Genomic DNA, 21,638 nt, shown 5'->3' with positions numbered 1-21,638 from the left:
CCACGTTTGTGTCTGCCTAGGAGAATCCAAGGATGGCACCTTCACTGGCCTTTTGAAGAAGAAACATTATAGAACTTTTGTTTGAAATATAAAGTCAACATATATGGCTATTTCTCAAACTTGAAAGACTTGCAGATGCAGCCTCAAAGGTTACAGCACAGTGTATCTAGAAAGCAAGAGCCACTGTAGCAGAGACGTTTCTCTATTCTAGCCACAGCCACAGCTTTGAGGGTAGTGTCCTTAGGTCGGAGATCATCTGTAACCGTGTCCAAAACTGTCGTTCAACAGTACAAACCCAGAGAAGTGAAGCCTAGCCTACATTACTTCATTAATTTCCTTTTTAGTTTTCTAGTATTTGCTGGTATTTTAAAGTCTACTCTATAATATAATTAGCATTTTTATAACCCTTTATAAACTTACCCAATGTTAAACACTACTAGTTTAACACGAAAGGATTACTACTTTATAGGTAATCAATGCAACTCACATTTTACTTCATTATCACCAAATTCCTGCTCCTCTCATCCTTCACTGTTTGATAAAACTCTCAGTTGAACTGAGACATAAAAAGCAGAACTTATTTTCAGTTTTCATTGCACTTTCAAAGTAAAACACGAAAACTGAACAGATAAACCCCCCACACAAAAATGAAGGCATATTATCATTACATGCATTACTATTACTCAACAATCCTCCTGTCACTAAACTTCCTATTTAAAAGTTCGATTGAAAAAATACACACACACACACACACCATCTGGCTTAAATTACCAAGATATTTATTTTTAAATACAAAAAGCCCTTCCTCATCCATTTTTCAAATTTATTTTCATCATTGACAGGCATTAAGTTCCAATTTAACAACTCCGTCTGCTAGAGAGAAAATTGCACTGATTTTGAAAAGTCTTGTAGACAATACTGTATATTCCTGCTCGTGTCATCTGTACTTTTATTTTCATTGTACAGCTTTATAATACATAGGACTTTGAGAACAACGTCGTAGGAGGACAGAAGCAAACCCAGTGTTTGGTGTGTGCACACCTAAGCCCCAGTGTGCTGCAGGGCTGCTGGCTCCCTCTTAGGAAAGGAAGGCCTGTCCAGTGCATGCAAGTGATGACATTAATAAGTAGCATTTACCTATTGTACAGATACAATCTTTGATTCCACATACATTTGAAAAAATGAGAAGACAGACTTGTCGTAGAGGACATGTTCCATTTTCATAGCATGAGAACAGTACAATCAACTATTTATTCTGCAGTAATTTGCATCCATGATTTAGCATTTCTGTGATGTGCATCCAGACAGTCTACTTGGGTCTCATCTCACATGAGCACTGCCTGAAGTTCAGTTTCTTTGGCTTTGATATTGATTACTAAATGCAAAAAGTCTCCTGCTCTTCACACGGTCTTAAACTTTCTGAGCAGCTTATAACCAAAAAGAACAGGTGAGGCTAGAAGCCCAAGGTGAACCAGCATGAGGACCACAAGGAAGCCCGCGGCTGCACAGTACGTGACCAGAACCGTGCCCTCCAAGGGAAGGTAGCACTTGGCCAGGGCATAGTCTGTGGGCGTCAAGCTGCCCTGGAAAGGAAATGAGAATGTTATGCTGCAGTGAGCGCTCCATGCACAGCTCCCACGTGACAGTCTCTTACAACACAGCCGCTTCCCTGGCTTGCTTAGGTGAGGCAGGGAGCGGCCCTCCCACCTGGGACCTAAGGAGGCCCACCTGCAGCCTACACACGCAGGGGTGAGAAGGGAAGTCAAGGGTTCCTCTGCCACCTGCGAGATACTCAGAGAGGCACGGAGACTTAGAGCAGTGGTCATCGAGGAACAGGTGTGGGAGGCTGTTTTTCATGCCTCCTGATGCTAAAATCAGCAATCTGCCGCCTAGGTATACATGTGCCAGAGGCATCTCAGTGGCTTCATTTATTTATTTATTTATTTTTGGTAGACATACTTGCTATGTGGGGTGACAGCGGGGAATGTTTGTTTTCATTTCCGACTTGGACAACATGAGGTTTTCCCCATCTTTTTATGAAGTACAAGTACCTGGCACAAAAGCATTAGGCACTGGATGCGGCAACCCGGGGGCAAAAGAAAGGAGCTGCAACCTCGGGTGGTCCCTGCTTCAAACAACCTCCTTCATCAACGTGTGCGCGCTGCCGCGTTTTTCCGCCAGAGCACACGGGCCGTTAGGACAATAAGACAAGGAAGCTGCACATAGCCAATGAAGTAATGACCCTGTTCCCTTAAAAAAGTAAACGCAGAGAGTCTCATACAGAGGACACTGCCGTCCCGAGGATAAACATCTCTGCAAGCGGCTCCTCCCGCCGCCCTCCGGAATACTGGCAGGAAGGTGTTCAGACTGGGGTTGGGGGGGTGGGCAGCGTATCAAGCGAAGAGTGCATGTGGGTGGGGAAGTTTATGTATGGCTTTTGTATATTCTTACAGATTGCAGCAGTTGGTAGTTGATTACTGTGTTGATTTAAATACTTAGGAAAGCTTTGAGACGAAAATAAATGTTCACATTACCATGATGAAACTGGGGTTGTTTCTGTTCCTCCAACTGAAGGACGGCACGCTGAGCTCGGGGACCCCCGCCCCGTGGATCACCTCACAGCCGCTGTGCGTGTGGCCGCTCAGGACCAGGCGCGGCCGGAGCCACCACAGCAGCTGCGCACAGGGGACGGCAACAGGCGGTTAGTGCTGGCCCAGCCCTGCCGGGCCGGCGCTGCTGACCTCATTCAGTTAGATCCGAAATCCCTACTTCCCAGGACTGCTCTGATTTTCCCTTAACATCCTTTGGTTTGATCAGATTCTATTCCAATAAGTTCAGGCCCTTAGAGAGAATCTGTTCTTCTCCTCTCAGATTTCACTGTTTTTATAAATAGTTAATAAATATATTTCATAAATATGTTTACATGCTATTATCAATAACATTATATAAATATGCATTTAAGAAAGAGTATTTTAAGTCCCTAAAAAATTTAACTCTAAGTTCCATTCACATGTCCAAATACATTTGAGTTGGTGGGAAATTTTTGAATACAGAGTAGCTGAGAATGTTATTAACTGGATATTAGCAAATAGAAGTGGATTTACTGGGGGAGGGGTTGGGAGGAACAAAACAATGACATGAAAATCTCAAATACTGCCAGAACCCTGCCCCCCTCCCGTCCCTCCGTGGAAACTACAAGACTCATCTGGCTTCCCGTTGAGCCTGGTGAGCTGGCAAACCTTTTGTGAGGCCTCCCGAGAAAGCACGTCATATCGCTCCTTAAAGGGGATGCCCTTCTCTTCCGGAGGCGCGGCGTCCTCCCCAGAACAGTTGGCGTCGCTTCGCCGGTAAAGCGGGAAATGCTGCCGGGATTGAGAGGAGTCAGATGTGACTTCATGGTCCCCTGCCCAACACCTGGAGCGGCTTTCTCCCCACCTCACCTGCAGAAGGACGGGGGCCGAGGCCGGCAGCGGCTGCCCATCCCCACACTGGCCGGGGCGCTGTTCCTGCTGGTCAGAACTCAGTCAGCGGGCCTAGCAAGCCCAGTGTCAGGTGCATGGTAGGAAGGGGAGAGGGAGCTGAGAGACCAACAGAAGCACAAGTGATCCGCTCGCCGTGCCCGTAGGACACGCCAGGACTGAAGGCACCTGTGCCCTGCAGATCATCTCCTACCTCTCGGGAGCAGTTCAGCTTGTGAGAAATGTCCATGAGCTCAGCTTCTGCTTCAGAGCAAATGTTGCAGCCATCCCCTTCCAGGGCGACGCTGTTGACCATCACAAAACTGAGGCAGAGGGAGCAAGCAGAGAGTCAGGGGCTGCCCGGGTGCTGTCTTCCTGCAACATTATCCCCGTGAAATGGAACTAGGCATCCACAGGATGAAGCAACTCCCAGAACAGCTTTACATCTCAACTTGACTCGTCTGTGTGTTTGGGCGGGAGTCGATATTAAGAAAACAAAGTGGCATTATGGGGAGTGGAGTCCAAGACCTGGTAAAAGGATTTGTAACCCAGAACTTAGGAGAAATGCAAGCGTACAGGAGCTCTCAGGACAGACACCACTAAGCTCAGCATGTGTCCCTGGGCAAGCTCCTTAGCCTCCTGGAGCCTTCCCTGCAAAGTAGGGATATAAATAGTCCACCACACCATCGGCTTATGGTGAGAATCAAATGAAAGAATACAACAGAGTAGGGCCTGCCGCAGGAAAGTGAAGGTTAGACGTTATTACCTAACGTGAACTATGGGCAATGTTCAGTGATGTCCGTGTACTCAGCAAACAGGCAGGGCTGGGCGTGGGCCTGGGGTGCTGGTTAGAGTTGACTGGTATGGATAATCCCACACCAAGTCAACTACGGTTCTCCTTGGCAACCACTTTAGTTAGATTCTCTATAAACTCCCATTAAATTTGTTTTTATTTCCTACACACACAGCAACGGGGCATGAAGAAGGTACCTGTCGTAAAGCTTGCTTGAACTGTAAAGAATTTTAGAGATGAGGAGCTGACCAATCAAATGACCTGGAATATGATGGGTGTATTTAATGAAAACTTCTTGAACTCTAGGCTCAGGGAGAAAAAAACTCTGTGTCAAGTCTGCATTCTGACTCAGGAAAGGAAGCTACTAGACCAGAGGTCCTCAAACTACGGCCCGCGGGCCACATGCGGCCCACCAAGGACATTTATCCGGCCCGCCGGGTGCCGCTGCCTGTCCTGCTTAGCAGCTGACTCGTCCCGGGCCCACAGTGCGCATAGGAATTTGTTCACAGTTTTTTTTAAACTATAGTCCGGCCCTCCAATGGTCTGAGGGACAGTGAACTGGCCCCCTGTTTAAAAAGTTCGAGGACCCCTGTTAGACTCTGCCCTTCAGGCAAAGGGAGGGAACCAGGGCGTCTGTGGAGAGCCCACTGACCCCTGGTCCCTGGGGGCTTCACGCAGATCAGCCCATTTGATGGGCCCCGTGAGCTGCTCTGGCCAAAGCCAACAGAGTCCTGGATATCACGGGAAGGATATGGTCAAAACAAGGACAACTTCCTCTCCTGCCTTTTCTCTTCCCACTAGTCTGCAGCTAGAATCATGTGCATGTACCATGGGGTCCACTGTGCTCAAACACACACAGAGACCAGAAAGGGTCAAGAGGGGGAGCTGGTGCTGATGGTCAGACTACTGGTAAAGGGTCAGGAAGCTATGATCTAAAAACCAAGGCTGAGGGAAGTGGGGGATAGGCACAGAGCTACAGAGCAGTGAGCACACAGGCCGTCAAATCCTAGGACACTGTAACTATAGGAACATCCTTAATAAAGGGAAATAAGTACATTTTGAACCAATAAAAAATACTTCTTTACAAAGTGGACTGGTGAAATGTATATCATCCACAGATCGTGCTGACAGAAAGAATAAAATTCCCTCAGTGGCTAGGCAGAGTCAGAGACTAACCAATTCACTGTGGATTGTCAGGGAAAACTAGGGTGGTGACTCCGATGGGGACCATCAACGAGGACATGAGGCACCTTCATCAGAGACTGTAAACCAGGCCCCACAGACCATGGGTCTGGCCCAGCATGGCAGTCACCTTTGATAAAGTAAGCTTCCAAGGACATAAGAATTCACAAATACTCACTTAATTCCTTTCCATGAAAACAGCCTTTCAGGGTTGAAAACTTTCTCAAATCGTTTTATTCTGTATCTGTTCATCCTACATTCAATTGTAAAAAGAAACACTTTTCAGAACAAGTTATTTTAAGATTTTTAGGATCTGTTCATTGATTTTTAGAGAGAGAAACATCCACGGGAGAGAAATGACCAGGGATCAAACCCACAACCTAGGTGCATGCCCTGACTGGGGATTGAACCTGCAACCTTGTGATGTAGGGAACAACGCCCCAACCAACTGACCTACCCTGCCAGGGCCAGAACAAGCCATTTTAAAACCTCTTAAGAGTTATCATGAACACACACACACACACACACACACACACACACAAAAAAAAAAAAAAAAAAAAAAAAACCTTGAAGGATTTGAGCCCCAGACAAGCATGGTTAGTTCAGGGCTCCAATTGGCCCCCGGTTATCAAGGTGCAACTCTCACCTCCACTACTGGATAACCATCAGGCCTACGGCAAGTGACTTACTCCCAAGGGCCTCAGCTTCCTCACTGGCACAATGAGGTGCTTAACACAGGCAGGCACATAATAAACACTATATAAATATTAGCTATTAAAGTTTACATCATCTTGTTTTCTGATTCCCAGAGAAAATAATTGGCCATTAGAGGTAAGTTTCAAGTTAGAATCACACAAAGGCACACACAAATCATTCATTTCAGAGATCTGTTGAAGGTGTACAATGCATCAAGGCAAAAATCCTGGCCCTCCTGGAGCTTACATTCCGGAGCTTACACTTTACACAGATTTCCTCCACACAGTCCAGATAAGGCTTAAATTGTAGCAGGTTCAAAATTACAGTTAGCAAGCGTGCTCCTGTGGCAATGCTGTGGTGAACTACTTACTGGTAGTGGAAGCCAATGTCATGGTTGCCAACAACTACCTTCAGCTGCACGTGACCTGGGTGTCTGAACATTTTCTGAAATCTCTCCACATCATCCGCCCAGGCCTGTGGGATAAAACGGTCACTGTGAGGCCCAGAGAACCTTCTCTTCTCTGTGGCTCCCCACTTTGATGGTGAGAAGTTAGTGCCCCTGACCAAATCAGATGTCCATAAAGCTAATGTAGAACTTAGAATTTTATGTCAAACTTCTCTTTCCAAAACTAACTTAACTTGTTTCATTTAATGCCAAAATTTAATTAAATGCTATCCCCATCTTAAAAAATTAACTGGCAACCCTCCATGCCCCCCCTCCCGCAATATTTGGTTCATACAGCTACTTTTTTAACATCCCCTAAAGATGACACAAGGACCCCAGCTTGGGAATCACATCAGATCTTAACATGTTATAAGAACAGACTCTTAGGAAATGTTAAGTAAATTCACGTGTCTCCACCAAGACAAGGACAAGCATTAGCATTTCACTGTGGCCACAGCGGAGAAAGTGAGGCCTGATGACATGGGGAAGAAACAAAATCTAACTATTAAATCTTGAGAATTATGTTCATATAGTTCTTATTAAGCTTAAAAATATCAATTGGATAACTATAGGATTGACAATACCTAGTTGACTAGAAATCAACTTTATCCTAAATGTTTTAAGTATGGCCCAACCTAGGGAAATATGCTATATAGAATCCTTCAGTGCATTTACAAAGACTCCACTCCAACAAATAATATTTAGAGTTAGAATAATATAAAGTCAGAATAACAGAAAATTAGAAAAACATAAAATGTTGCCCTTAATTTGGGAAAGCAACATAGATATCCAATCTCATTTTATAACTAGTTGCTTTTTACAGATAGCATTTCCATTAGCTCATATTTAACTTTGAACTAAATTACAGTAAACATTGCAACCTATAAACACTGGGTTTCTATCATATCTGGACCAAGACTTCCTTATCGTCCAAAAACCATCAGTGATTAAACTTTTTTAACTAAGTAGCAAGAAGAGCTCATTTTAATTATTATTAACTAGAAGCCCGATGCACGAAGATTCGTGCAAGAGTAGGCCTTCCTTTCCCTGGCTGCCGGCACCGCCTTCGCTCTGGCCCCGGAGCCACCTCTTTCTGCTCTGGCCCCAGAGCTGCCTCTTTCCGCTCAGGCCCCAACTACCCCATGCTGCCCAGAGGCCCTGAGTGGCTGGAGTGATGCGGAATGCCTGCGTCACCACCATGGCAACAACGCAAGCATCCCACTCCGCCCCCGGCCACTCGGCGCCTGTGTATGCAAATTAACCTGCCATCTTTATTGGGTTAATTTGCATGCTCACTTCTGATTGGCTGGTGGGTGTCACAAAGGTACAGTCGATTTGCATCTTTCTCTTTTATTAGTGTAGATTCCGGAAATGTAATAAGCAAGGCAGTAACAGCTAAGGGGAGAACAGCCTCTCTTACCATCCCCTCAATACCCCACAGAGGCCTCAGGACCCCTGAAGGCAGAGGAGCCACCCACTAAGCCCCCAGGGCTCCTTCTGCACCTCTCCCTCAGAAGAAAGGAAACAAGAGGATGGTAGCAAGTAACTTATGTAGCACAGTTCTTACAAGTTAGTGGCTAAATAAGAGTGTAAAGTCAAATTACATTTCACTGTGTATTCTGTAATTTTGGTGACAACTGAAATAGCATCCATCTTGCCAATTTCCCCCTTTTGAAAGAGGTTCGTGGGAATGTGCATTCCAACAATGTCTGGCTAATGGGCATATTTCCTACATAGACAAATATAAGATTAGTCAACCTAACTCGAGATTGGCATTAGACACAGACCCTCATAATCTTCAAGACAAGACTACGCATTGTTAATATTAGTATTAAGCGAAACTTCCACCCCTCCCTGACATTGCTCCATGCATTTGCGGGCTGCCTGTACAGGACGTGAAAGCAGGATGAGGGTGCCAGGACTGAAGGGTCCTACCTGGGGGGAGCTCCACTTCCCTTCATCGAAGATGTCTCCCAAAATGAAGACGACTTCTGGCTGCAACAACCACAGAGCCGTCTGGAAGGCTCTCTCCATTTGCCACTCCCTGGAGGCCAATGGAAAAAGGCATCAGGCCGTTTCTTGGCTGGAGCCCACATCTGTCTTATGGGCCATTTAAAAGGCGAACTAAATGGTCCCATACTCCTTCTTCTCTGGCCCCATCCTCGCATTCGCATCCTCTGCTCAGAGGGACCAAAGGAAGAATCCTGATCAAACGTGGGGAGCAAAGGCACCAAAGGGGAGTCAGGCTGCCCCTCCTACACCTATCAAAGGCTGACTCCTCCGATGGTACCCACAGAGCAGGCCCCATACTGCACCCCGAGGCCAACACTCAGTCATGAGAGCCCCAGGGATCTGAGGGCTCAATGCAGCTTCCAAAGCTGCCCAGTGTAGACTGATTCTTCATGACACCAAGCAGATGACAGCATCTGGCTTAACTTCCACTGCGTGAAGGGACCTCCACTCCCTGCCTTCAGAACTGGGGAGAGACAATGAGAGAAGCTAATTGATAGTTATAGGATTAAGTGAGAAAGTATTTGTAAAGAGCTGGCACAGTGTAGGTGTTCAAAAATGTCAGTGCTTTCTCAACCCTGCCTCTCTCCTCCCTAACCATTTTCCTAAAGATCCCAATTTTTCCCTCCTTTTTACAGCATCTTTCCTGGCTGCTTGCACCCTGCTAAGGAGGACTGTCCCGTCCTGGGCATATACATAGGGGACAGTAACTTTTGGTCAGAGGAGACTTTTCAGGCCCCTTGTAAACCACTGCATGGTACAGCTTCACTCAAGATACCTCTCAAAATACATTCCTCAGCTTTTCTTGGCTTAATGTTAGTTGCCCTGGAGAAGAAAGCATCTAGAAGCAGCCACAGCAACGGAACAAAGCAGGCTACTTGGGGGACTGAGCATAAATAAAGCACAATTTGTAAGACCCAAACAAAGCCAGAGAAGCTCAGTCTCATCCCGACCTTCTCTAGGTCATGCCTTCTATGGCTTAAAACCAGGAGTAAAAAGTATAGCAGCCCCTCCATCTGCCCTTCTTTCGTCTTGTCTTCTTCACCCACCCCTGGGGACATCACACATCTTCCTCTGCCATCCAACATAAGGCTCATTTATATCCAAAGCACTCTGAGGCCACTGCTATTCGCAAGAATAGACACCTATTCAGCGAGACACAAATGAAGCCATGGTAAGGAAAAGGGGTCAGCTTACAGGTCACAGGGATGAGAAGGGAGCTCTGCTGACCGGTGGTCGGCAGCCCCCTCCATCGCCTTTTGGTGGGCATTGTTCAACGTAGCCAAGAGATGGAAGCAACCCAAAAGTCCATCGATGGGTGAATGGATAAACAAAATGTGGTGTAAACCTACCGTGGAATATTATTCAGCCTTAAAAAAGAGGGAAATTTTGACACACGCTATAACATAGATGAACCTTGAAGACATTATGCTAAGTGAAATAAGCCAGTCACAAATGGACAATTACAATTACACTTATATAAAAATATAAGTTGCCCTAACCGGTTTGGCTCAGTGGATAGAGTGTCGGCCTGCAGGCTCAAGGGTCCCAGGTTCGATTCTGGTCAAGGGCATGTACCTTGGTTGCGGGCACATCCCCAGTAGGGGGTGTGCAGGAGGCAGCTGATCGATGTTTCTCATCGATGTTTCTAACTCTCTCTCCCTCTCCCTTCCTCTCTGTAAAAAATCAATAAAATATATTTTTTAAAAAATAAATAAAAATATAAGTTTAAGCCCTGGTGGGGTGGTTCAGTTGGTTGGAACCTCATCCCATAGACCAAAAGGTTGCGTCGCTTCCTGGTCAGGGCACATACCTAGGTTACAGGTTTGATCCCCACTCAGGACAAGTACAGGAGGCAATCGATTAATGATTCTCTCTCTACATGGATGTCTCTCTATCTATCTATCTATCTCTGTCTCTCCTCCCTCCCCCCGCACCCCAGCCCCCTTCCTCTGTCTCTAAAGCTGAATAAAAAACAAATTGTCGGGTGAGGATTTTAACAAAAGATGTTTAAGATGATAACTTTTATGTCATGTGTATTTCACCACCATTAACATTTCTTAAAAGCCTTTTGGGGGAAAACAGACAGCGCTAGGCAGGTCTAAGGTGGAGACAGGAGTTGATCCTCCCCCAGGGAGGCAGCCACAGCCGCTCTGCTCCTCCTGCTGCCAGAGTGGACCAAAACCAAGCAAGCTCAAAACACACTCCAGTGCCCGTGAGAGGGTCCGCCCCGCCCAGGAGAAAGGAAAACCCACCTTCGCTGACCACAGCCATGTGCTGGGCATTGCTGTGGGCATTTTCTTCACACAGCCTGTGGCGTTTCTCATGTTAACCCAGTTACAAACAAGGAGGCAGAGACAGGCTCAGAGGGCCCCAGTAACTTGTCCAAAGTCATGAGACTCAGACCCAGACCTTCCTTCCAAATTCTGGGTCCTTGGATATAACAGATGCTCAGTAAATAGTAAGTTCAAGGAGAAGTCAACTGCCCCATGTTTCCCTTTGAGTATCCTGAAGCCATTAAGCCTGGCCAGTGGGGAGAGCACGATACCTTTTTGCCTACAGAATTTCAGAAAGATAGCTCCTACCTCCGTAACTTGTCTAGCCAGTGGCCTCTTATTTCCCCAAGCAAGTGGGTATCAGCCAAAAACATGGCTTTCAGGACAGGTTCGAGAGTCCCTTGTTCCCTGTCATGGGCTGGAGTTTTCACCTCGGGCCAATTACACCGAAGGATCACTAAGTAATAGATAAAAAATTCACAAAACAGAAGCACGGAACAGACAAAAGCTATGAGTTTCAACAGCAAGAAACTCCTTCTCTTCAACAGATGAAAATTCAGCCTTCCAAACCCAAATCGGATAGCAGCCATTTCTCTGGCCCAGGAGCTGCCAGCAACCACGAGTCAGATCCATCAAGGATTCACCACGAGGAAACTGTCGAGTCCCGGAGAAGGTGCAGATGATGTCCAGGTCTTAGCCATGAACCTACAGGGAAAAAGGAAAGGATTGATTTATGGTTCTGTATTAAGAACTAAGGAGCCCTGGCTGGTTTGGCTCAGTGGACAGAGCATCGGCCTGCGGACTGAAGGGTCCCGGGTTCAATTCCAGTCAAGGGCACATGCCCGGTTGCAGGAGGCAGCCGATCAATGATTCTCTCTCATCACTGATGTTTCTATCTCTCTCTCTCCCTCTCCCTTCCTCTCTGAAATCAATGAAAAAAAAAAAATGTTTTTAATGAACTAAGGAGTCACAGAATTCGATCTACATTCCCAACTGAACAAATTGTCCTCTACTCTTACAATGATAATATGTCTGATTACTGATAACCAGGTAGGCCAGAATAACACTATTAGAATTGCTGCCCACTCAGCTGATAAAACTTTACCACTACTTTGGAAATCATTAAACGAAAATCAATCAGATGGATGCTTTAGATAGCAGACATAATAGGGAAAGTCCACAAATGTTATTGAAGTGTAATTTGACTCCTAAAAGGAGTCACCCCTCCAGGACCTTAAACTGTTGCAGAAAACCGGAATAATCAAACAATGCAGGAGAGTTTGGAGTGACACTTTATTCACCGTGGTGGGCTTAGAGAAAATGAATTCAAATTCTAAGCAAAGCTACAAGCAGGACTTCCCTTTTTATTAAGGAGCCAGTCCTCTGTGCAATTAGTGGTTATCTCGCTGCTGTCTTTGAAAACACAGTTCTAAAAATTATGGGCACATCTAGTCTCTGGCCTTCAAGGTCAGACAGCTAAAATTATGGGCATACCTAGTCTCTGGCCTACCAGGTCAGACAGCTAAGGTTATGGTCCTCATTAGGCTAAAGCAGGCTAGAAAGGAAAGTTACCTTTTAGAATAAGAGGCCATCTAAGAAAAACAGCAAAGAATTCTAAACAGCAGTTTTTACAAAATAGGAGTTTTCCTTCTCAAAACCAATAGGTCATAAGCCCTTTGTAATGTGTTGCTGTGAATTCATCATTTTTCTACACTCTTTTCCACACAAAAGAAGTGATTATTCACACACAGTGTGCTTCAGAGATCCAAGCAATGCCATTCCCTCCCTCGCTCTGGACTCAAGGGACAGAATCCGACAGAGCGAGCCACCATCTCTGAATACTGCGTTCAGATTATATATACTTTCACAATATGGGCTTTTCATCTGCATATTAGCCTTGAAACTCTGGGTGGCCTTCTGTAATGAGACATTCATGCGCAGTGGTTCTCTATGGGAAACTTTAAAATAAGATGGACTTTGCATCCTATAAAGAAAGCATCTATTGCCAAAACTGATTTGGCTCAGTGGATAGAGCGTCGGCCTGCGGACTGAAGGGTCCCAGGTTCGATTCCGGTCAAGGGCATGTACCTTGGTTGCAGGCACATCCCCAGTGGGAGGTGTGCAGGAGGCAGCTGATGGATGTTTCTCTCTCATCGATGTTTCTAACTCTCTATCCCTCTTCCTTCCTCTCTGTAAAAAATCAATAAAATATATTTAAAAAAAAAAAAGAAAGCATCTATTTTCTCACCTCTGACGAGAAAGGTTAGTAAAAGGATGGCCTGAGACAGAATATAAGAGGTGGCATTTTACTGAAGGTTCCTCAGCTAATGCTCAAGACAAACATTTTAAAGTGGAAGGTAACCTGGAGGCCACAGAGCACTCCAGCCCTGCGAGCAGCGCCAGAAGTCTGGGCAAAAGGAAGAGAATAAATCTTAAGCGTTGTCACCCCATCAAAAAAGCTAACTATGTGAGATGATGGATGTGTTAATTAACTTGATTGTGGTAATCATTTCACAATCTCAAATCATCACATTGTATATTTTAAATATATACCATTTTATTTGTCAATTATCCCTCAATGTAGCTGGGTAAAAATTAAAAATAAACTAAAAATAGGCCAAAGACCTTAACAGACACCTTCCCAAATAAGTATATGAAAAGATGTCCCACATTATATGTCATCAGGGAAAGGTAAATTAAAATAAGATGTCACTACATACCTATTAGAATAGCCCAAATCCAAAACTGGCAGCATCAACTCTCATTTATTGTTAGTGGGAATGCAAAATGGTACAGCCACTTTGGAACACAATTTGGGCAGTTTCTTATGAAACTAAACAAACACTTACCCTATGACCCAGCCATTGTGCTGCTTGATATTTACCCAAATGAGTTTAAAGCTTATATCCACACAAAAACCTGTACACATATTTATAGCAGGTTTATTCATAATTGCCAAAACTTGGAAGCAACCAAGATGTCCTTTAACAGGTGAATGGATAAATAAACGGTTACATCCAGACAATGAACTATTATTCAGTGTTTAAAAAAAAAAGAGCTATCAAGCCATTAAAGAGCATGGAAGGCCCTTAAATACACATTACTAAGGAAAAGAAGCTAATGCGAAAAGCCTGCATACTGTATGATTCCTCCTCTATGACATGCTGGAAAAAGCAAGACTATGAAGACAGTAAAACGATCAGTAATTGCCCTACTCGGTTTGGCTCAGTGGATAGAGCATCAGCCTGCAGACTGAAGGGTCCCAGGTTCAATTCCGGCCAAGGGCACATGCCCGGGTTGTGGGCTCGATCCCCAGTGGGGGTCTTGCAGGAGGCAGCCAATCAACAATTCTCTCTCATCATTGATGTTTCTATCTCTCTCTCCCTCTCCCTTCCTCTCTGAAATCAATTAAAGAAATATATTTTTAAAAAATAAAAAAGATCAGTGATTGCCAGGGATTGGGGGCAGGGGTAGGGGATTGGGAGGGAAGGGAGAAGGGATGAATAGGTAGAACGCAAAGTATTTTTAGAATGATAGTATCACAGTGGATATACATTGTTATAATAGTCATTATACATTGTTAAAACCACAGAATGTAGCCCAGCCAGTGTGGCTCACATTGATGTTTCTCTCTCCCTTCCTTTCTCCAAACATGTCCTCAGGTGAGGATTATTTTTTTTTTTAAGTGGAAAATGCATCACTTCTTAGAAGGTACATGACTGCTGCTTGGTGGCACACAGACAATGAACCTAACCAACAATGAAAGTTTAAAAAAAAACAAAACAGCTGAGAAGCATGTAGCTAAAGAAAAATGACTGATATTATGCTATTGTGCAAGAATGGGTCTTTTAAATTATATAGAGAGAATACTATATGTATATTTTTTACAGGATGAGGCAAAAGCAGGTTTCCAGTTGTTCATATGAAAAATAATACTATAAATAATAATATAAGAATAAACTGTTTTCCATTCTCAGGACTGTAAACCTAATTCCCCCCCACCCTATAATTACAGCATTGTACTATACTGCCCAACACATAAGAATAGTAGCTGCAATCCTTACTAGAGAGCAAAATATTTTATCCATGGACTGATTTTTAACTTCAAAATTGTTGAATATTTAAATTCCTTCCCTCCCCCACCCCAAAGCATTAAAAAAAAAAAATGTTTACATTCTGGCCAGTGTGGCTCACTTGGTTGCACTTCCTCCAGTGCACAAAGCAGTTGCTGGTTCGATTGGGTCTGGGCACGTCTGGGATAAGGGCTCATTCCCCGATAGGGGGCGTGCAGGAGGCAGCCACCCGCGTTTCTCTCCCTCTCCCTCTCTCTAAAAATCAATAAAAACATATTTTTGAACGTTTACTGTGCACTGACCTGTAATTTTTTCGTGTTTGCTGGTTATCTTAAATATATTATTACCACACTGTCGTCAAAGGTTATTTGTGGTTAAAATTTCTATCTTAAATGGTATTTTAAAACAAAAGTTTTTTCTATCTATATCGTAAACTAAGAAGTGAGAAACCCCTATGATTTAATAACACGGGCCTTACTTACGTAATAGTGATTTTCCAGCAAATAACTAATACTATTAAAAAAATTAATAGTGGTTTTTTTTTCAATAGGTTAACTTGCAATCTTAAAAGGGCAGGGAGGTTCCAGCTTGCAGAAACAAGAAATAGCAATTAACCTAGAAGCATAAATATTATAACACGGTTACAAGGATACCTGTAAAATCCCACTTGCGTTGGCGCTCAGCACGACACAATGCATGCAGATCGGAAAGCAAAGCACCCCAGGCGAGCCGGACCCCACATTTCACCTGTCCTCTGAAACCCGCCGAGCATCCTTGATGCTTCCTGTTCCGCATCGTGGCCGGGCGTGTCACGGTCGCCCTGGAACCCCGCCCCTGCGACCTCAATCAGGCGGAAAAAACCCTAGTTGCCCCGCCCCGCCCGCCCGGCACCCACGTTCTGGAACTGGGGCTCCGGGAGTCAGCTGGCTATGCAGAAAGAGCGGGCTGGCCTGCGACCCCGGGAAGGGAAGCACAGTCCGGGCTCCTTTGGCAACTTCAACAATAGATGCAACGAAAAACAACACATACACGTGCCTGCACCTTCCTCAACGATTGGTGCCCGGGGCCATCCTTAAATGTCTTCTAGACTGAGTCCTGAGTACCGTCGCTCATCGGAACCCCTGGGAAGTCGCTGCAAACGGGTGTAGGCCTGGGACAAGAGCAACACCCCAGAAAAGCGTGGGGAGCGCACGGAAGAGAAGTCACTTGGGCACGGAAAGGCCGCTAGGACGCAAGATTGCCTCCGGCCAGGCCGGGAAACGGCGGGCTCGGGGCTGCCACGCGCTCGGTCCCGCTGATCTTGCAAGGCAGCCGCGGAGGCTTGAGTGATCCTTTCTTTAATGTACGGCCTCGGCTCGGACCGGAGCGGTGGGCTCCCGCGGGCAGTGAGCTCCGCCCTCCGCCTCTAGCCGGGCCGCGCTCCCGGCAGAGCCCCAGCAGGCCGGCTCAGCGGGCGAAGAACCACCCGCGGCCCAAGGCGCACCTGGTGGACTGTGTGCGGGTCCCCGGAGCAGCCCCCTCGGGGAAGCGAGTTGCTCTGGCCTCATTGTGGCGTGGTCCCTGGGATGGCTGGCTCCCTCTGGAGCGGATCGCGGGAAGCGAGTTGCTCTGGCCTCATTGTGGCGTGGTCCCTCGGATTGCTAGCTCCCTCTGCCTTCCGCCCTCTAGACCGCGCTCCTGGAGGACCGACACTGTGTCTTTCATCTTCGACGTCAGGGCCTGGCCAAGTGCCTTCAAGAAAAGTGTGATGACTAAATGAGACGGTCACAGTGACTATTCTGAGGTTTCTTTCTGTTTTCCTTTAACTCATGTTACTAATGTTGTAACAGTATAGCATAGCCCCATCTACTCCTCAAGTTCTTTCACATTCATTATCTCAAATAATCCTCAAAATAAGCCTTACTGTAAGTCAGCAGGAACCATTCGCCCGTGTTACAAGAAGTAAACTGCAGGCCAGAGCAGTCATTCAGAGAGTCATCCAACCCACCAGGCTGGCATGTTTTTGCAAATCTATGAGTAGAGTTAATGTCCTGAGACGGGATATGAGAAAATCATGTAGAAAGCAGCCAGCGACACGCCTGACATATGGTGAGTAAACAGTAAAAGGTACTTACTTTATTAATTAAGAATATTGTAATATTTTCATATATGTCCAGACGAACAATGTTAACACCACCCAAACTGGGACAACCAGACTCTACATGCACATTGATAAGCAACAGGAAGAATGCAGCCTCACTTCTGTCTTCCCACGAACTGAAAAAGAAAAGGAAAAGGAAGGTAAACCCAGTGAAGCCTATAATTAACTACAAGCTTAAGGAAGTGTAGTAACCAAATGAGCATGTTATGGTACACCACCAGGAAGCAGTCAGCCGGTCCGGAATGTGGGAAGTCCTACAGACCAAATGACCCAGTTTCTTTACTCAATAAATAAATAGCCTCCGACGCAAAGGAAGGAGGATGGGGGAGATCTGTTACAAAGCAGGCTTAAGAGACAGACACATTAGCCAAATGCAGTGTGTGGGCCTTATTTGGGTTATAATTAAGACAAGCTCGTTTTTAAAAAGAAAAGAAACGTTTTTTAAAAGCCTGGGGCACTTGGACATGGAACGGATACTAGATGACACTAAAGAATGGCAATTTTGCTATAATAATGCTCTTGTGGTCATGGGTTTTGTTTGTTTTTTGAAGACTAGGGAAACATACTAAAGTGTTTACAGGCAAATTAAATGATTTCTAACATTTGTTTTAATACTGCAGGGAAAAATGGGAGAAGAAACAATATTAGCAGAATGTTGTTAATATATGTGGGTTTGTTTGTTTGTTTGTTTGTTTTGCTTGAACTAAGCCTTTTAGGAGAAAGGAGTTTCCCAGATATGGGGAAAGAATGTGGAGCAGGAAGAACATTCCAGACCATACTGGAAGCTTGTGATATGCCTGGAGACAATGGTACATGTGGGCATGTGGGAAGGGACTGGAAATGAGGTGAGGCCAAAGCAAGAGACGCCTTCAAGTTTATTCTGAGGACATGGATTTTATCCATAAAGCAACGGGATGCCCCTGGGGAATTCTAATTAGCCAGCGGCAGGATTAGCTCTTTTGACTGCAGAGTGGATGTGCACAGGTGAGGATTGGAGCCCAGTTAAAAGATGTGGCAACAAGGCAGAATGGGTGGTCCCTGGACACCGGCAGTGGGTGGGGGTGGGGAATCCGAAGAACTTGTTGAGGCTGTGGGGGTGCGTGAAAATTGGTACCACGACTTTGAAGGGAGATATGTCACTATCTATTAAAACCAAAAAAGGGAACATCTATGACTCAGAAATGCCACTTATGGTTACCTACCCTAGGAAGAATGTTTGTTCAGCGTTGTTCGTTTAAAAGAATCGGACCAACATGTTCATCAGTAGAGAACTAGATAGAGAATATGACATTAAGAGGAATGAGCAGCACCTCTGTATAACAAAATAGTTCTGTCTCCATCACGTTCTGTTGTCACCAGCAGTGTTGGCAGCGAAATTGGACCTCAATTCTTGAGTTCAGCAAAGAAGGAATTCAGAGTTCAGAAATCAAATGATAAGAGAAAGTTTATTTAAAGTTATAGATGTAGTAGAAGCGAGCCAGCTGGGCGGTGTAGGCTCAGGAAACAAGTTACAGAGGCAAAAGAAGGGTCCTTGGAGCTTAGGAGAGAGAAAGGCAAAGGTACCTCACCTGGGGAGGGGGGGAGGGGAGGGGAGGAGGGGGAAGGGAGAGGGAGAGGCGTGAGCGTGCTCCCTGGAGGGACAGCACACCAAAATGTTGATAAAGTTGAAGCAAAACGTTTGTTGGTAAAATAAAGGTCCCCCAGAGATGTCCCTATCCTAATCTCTGTGAATAAATCACCTTAAATGGCAAAAGGGACTTTGTGCATGTGCTGAAGGTCCAGGACCTTGAGATGAGATTATTCTGGATTATCCCAGTGGGTCCTATTTCATCACTTGGGTCCCTACAAGCTGAGAAACTTTCCCAGCTCTTTCAGAGTCAGTGGGAGCACAGAGCAAATGGAGTCCACCCCTGGGCAGGGTCTGGCTAGGGTCCATGAGTGGGAACAGAGAAGGCCAGGCTGAGGCCAGCCATCCAGACCCTCACACAGGGAGGGTGCTCTCAGGGGAGGGTGGGGGCAGAGAGGAGTGCAGATGTGGGGCAAAGGCTGGGGTTCGGGGGCAGCAGGAATCCAGCTGAGAGTATAGAGTTCAGGGGCTCGGTATTTCTGCAGGCTAAATAGTGGTCAAATAATAGTTGGTATTGTTAACAAGTCATCAGGGCCAAGTTGTGAACCTCCAAGCCAGGTGCTTGATTGGCCCTTTCTGTCTCTTTAGGGAGCGGAGGGCCCAACAGCATGGCTACTAACAGGGTTTCCTGAGCCCAGCACCCAAGACCATAGATCACCGAGTTACCTGCCAGTTGTCTTTCCTCAGTTCATATCATAGTCTTGCCATGATTTTGAAGCCTGGGAAGTCTGCCAATAGGAGACTATACATAGAAGTATTTTACTCATTGTGTTTGTTCTGGATGCATTAGCAGAGTCTCAAATCATTTTTTAATATATTTTATTGATTTTTTACAGAGAGGAAGGGAGAGGGATAGAGAGTTAGAAACATCGATGAGAGAGAAACATCAATCAGCTGCCTCCTGCACACCACCTACTGGGGATGTGCCCACAACCAAGGTACATGCCCTTGACCGGAATTGAACCTGGGACCCTTGAGTCCAAAGGCCGACGCTCTATCCACTGAGCCAAACCGGTTAGGGCTCAAATCATTTTTTTTTTTAATTAAGGGGAGGGGGAAAAAGAGAAAGGAGAGGGGGGGGGGAGAGGGAAGGAGGGAGGGAGAGAGAAAGAGGGGAAGGAAGGAGGGAAGGAAGGAAGGAAGGAAGGAAGGAAGGAAGGAAGGAAGGAAGGAAGGAAGGAAGGAGAGGGTGGGAGGAAGGAAAGAAGATGGTTTGGTGGAAACACTTGCATACACCACTATGATTGCTCTGAAGAAATTAGCTGGTTTCCAGCTATACCTACTGTCTTAGCCCCTCCTTAGGACATCCTTTGGGGGTAAGAACAGGCAATGGCTGGGATAACTCTGCATATTTTGAGTTAAACTTATCTTTATCTCCAGGATAAATTATACTTTGCTTTTATCTGAAACATAATCTAAAAGACAGAGTGTCTCAAGGTATGTAATTGTCACTCAGAAATACTAAAGCTGATGAGGTAGTGAACTAACGAAGGCCAATTACTTCATGAAGAAATGGGACTATCACTGTCCCCAGCAGATGGCGCAAGCTGCCCTCTGCTGTGATGAGACCTCAAATTGTGACCAGTACAGTATCCAAAAGGTTTTCTCTTCATATGGTGACTGGCCAGGTCAGGCGCTAGGTTAGGAAAGAAATTGTTCAGTGGGATTCCAGGAGATGCCAAGTAGGAAAGACAAAATCTGGAGGCTTTTTAATTTATTACTCATGTTAAACTGTTTAAAAACGTACATTGACCTCAACAATAATATTTCATTCACATTATGTGGGGTTTTGAAAAAATTAAGAATTCTTCTAGGACAGAGTTTTAGGTTAAGTCCTAAAGGACAACAAAGTACCAAGAATTCGAATATCTGAAAACATTTTTATTATCTGATAGGATAATTGGTGATGGGCTCATAATGGACAAAGCTTTCCTATAACAAAGAATAAACCAGCTGAAACCGGTTTGGCTCAGTGGCTAGAGCGTCGGCCTGTGGACTGGGGGGTCCCGGGTTCGATTCCGGTCAAGGGCATGTACCTTGGTTGCGGGCACGTCCCCAGTGGGAGGTGTGCAGGAGGCAGCTGATCGATGTTTCTCTCTCATCGATGTTTCTACCTCTCTATCCCTCTCCCTTGCTCTCTGTAAAATATCAATAAAATGTATTTAAAAAAAAAAAAAGAATAAACCAATTCTGGCCCTCGCTGGTTTGGCTCAGTGGATGGAGTGTTGGCCCACAGACTGAAGGGTCCTGAGTTCGATTCTGGTCAAGGGCACATACCTGGGTTGCAGGCTGGATCCCCCGTGCAGTCGAGCACGTGCGGAAGGCAAGCAATCAATGTCTCTCTCACATCCATGTTTCTCTCTGTGTCTCTCCCCCTCCCTTCCACTCTCTCTAAGAATCAATGGAAAATACCCTGGGGTAAGAATTAACAACAACAAAGATACACCAAGTCTGAAAGAAACCACTGAAAAGGGGACATTGATTAGAGATTATTGAGATGTTTCTGCTGATCTCAAATAAATATAGTTACTTACAGATAAATATAGTGCTCCTACTCGCATCTTGAGCTCTAGGCCAGCGGTCGCCAACCTTTCAACCTCACGGACTACCAGTGGTCCATGGACCACCATTTGGTGACGCTGCTCTAAGCTCTGCCTTTTTTATGAGCAAGCAAACAATAGAACTGAAAGTCTTTACATCTCTGGGAAAGAGGTAAGCCTCTTTGGGAAGGGAGGGAACATAACAGGTTATCCTTGGGATCCTCTTCACAATCTGGGACAGAAAATAGAACCTGATTAATTAAGGCTTCTTAAGTTTCCAAAGAAACAAGAGTTTGGAATGTCCAGGTCAGTGACTGATTCCCAGTGACCAGCTGCCTGCTGGCACCTGCTGTCTCCTTCCCTCACACCCATTGATATTTGAACTCTGCAGACCGTTC

At 45.4% G+C, this 21,638-nt stretch overlaps 1 protein-coding gene across 7 annotated transcripts; it reads right to left on the bottom strand.

Moving 5' to 3' along the window:
* Nucleotides 1-755: 755 nt before the first annotated feature.
* MPPE1 (metallophosphoesterase 1) lies at nucleotides 756-16,635 on the bottom strand. Of its 7 annotated transcripts, none has more exons than XM_080685277.1 (10): nucleotides 15,587-16,572; nucleotides 11,170-11,565; nucleotides 8,510-8,618; nucleotides 6,500-6,603; nucleotides 5,612-5,686; nucleotides 3,673-3,781; nucleotides 3,441-3,506; nucleotides 3,240-3,362; nucleotides 2,535-2,675; nucleotides 756-1,583 (listed from the first exon to the last, which is right to left on the bottom strand). In XM_080685277.1, the coding sequence occupies exons 2-10, from the start codon at nucleotides 11,448-11,450 to the stop codon at nucleotides 1,401-1,403; spliced, it is 1,191 nt and encodes a 396-aa protein (XP_080541403.1). In that variant the 5' UTR covers nucleotides 11,451-11,565; nucleotides 15,587-16,572; the 3' UTR covers nucleotides 756-1,400. The 7 variants fall into 7 exon arrangements, with proteins under 7 accessions (XP_080541403.1, XP_080541405.1, XP_080541404.1 ...); XM_080685279.1 differs by having other exon boundaries at nucleotides 757-1,583; nucleotides 16,417-16,635; XM_080685278.1 differs by having other exon boundaries at nucleotides 757-1,583; nucleotides 15,963-16,599.
* Nucleotides 16,636-21,638: the final 5,003 nt, after the last annotated feature.

The sequence above is a fragment of the Plecotus auritus genome (genome assembly GCF_963455305.1).
Source record: "Plecotus auritus genome assembly, chromosome: 8".
In the NCBI taxonomy this organism is placed as follows: Eukaryota; Metazoa; Chordata; class Mammalia; order Chiroptera; family Vespertilionidae; genus Plecotus; species Plecotus auritus.
This window is presented reverse-complemented; position numbering and strand designations above follow the sequence as displayed.

Coding starts and splice junctions, on each gene's coding strand:
- MPPE1 (XM_080685275.1), bottom strand. CDS start 11,450: ATGGCTGCTATCCGATTTGGGTTTGGAAGGCTGAATTTTCATCTGTTG. Junction 6,604..8,509: donor GGAAGTGGAGCTCCCCCCAG/GTAGGACCCTTC, acceptor TTTATCCCACAG/GCCTGGGCGGATGATGTGGA. Junction 3,782..5,611: donor TTTTCATGGAAAGGAATTAA/GTGAGTATTTGT, acceptor CCTCTGCCTCAG/TTTTGTGATGGTCAACAGCG.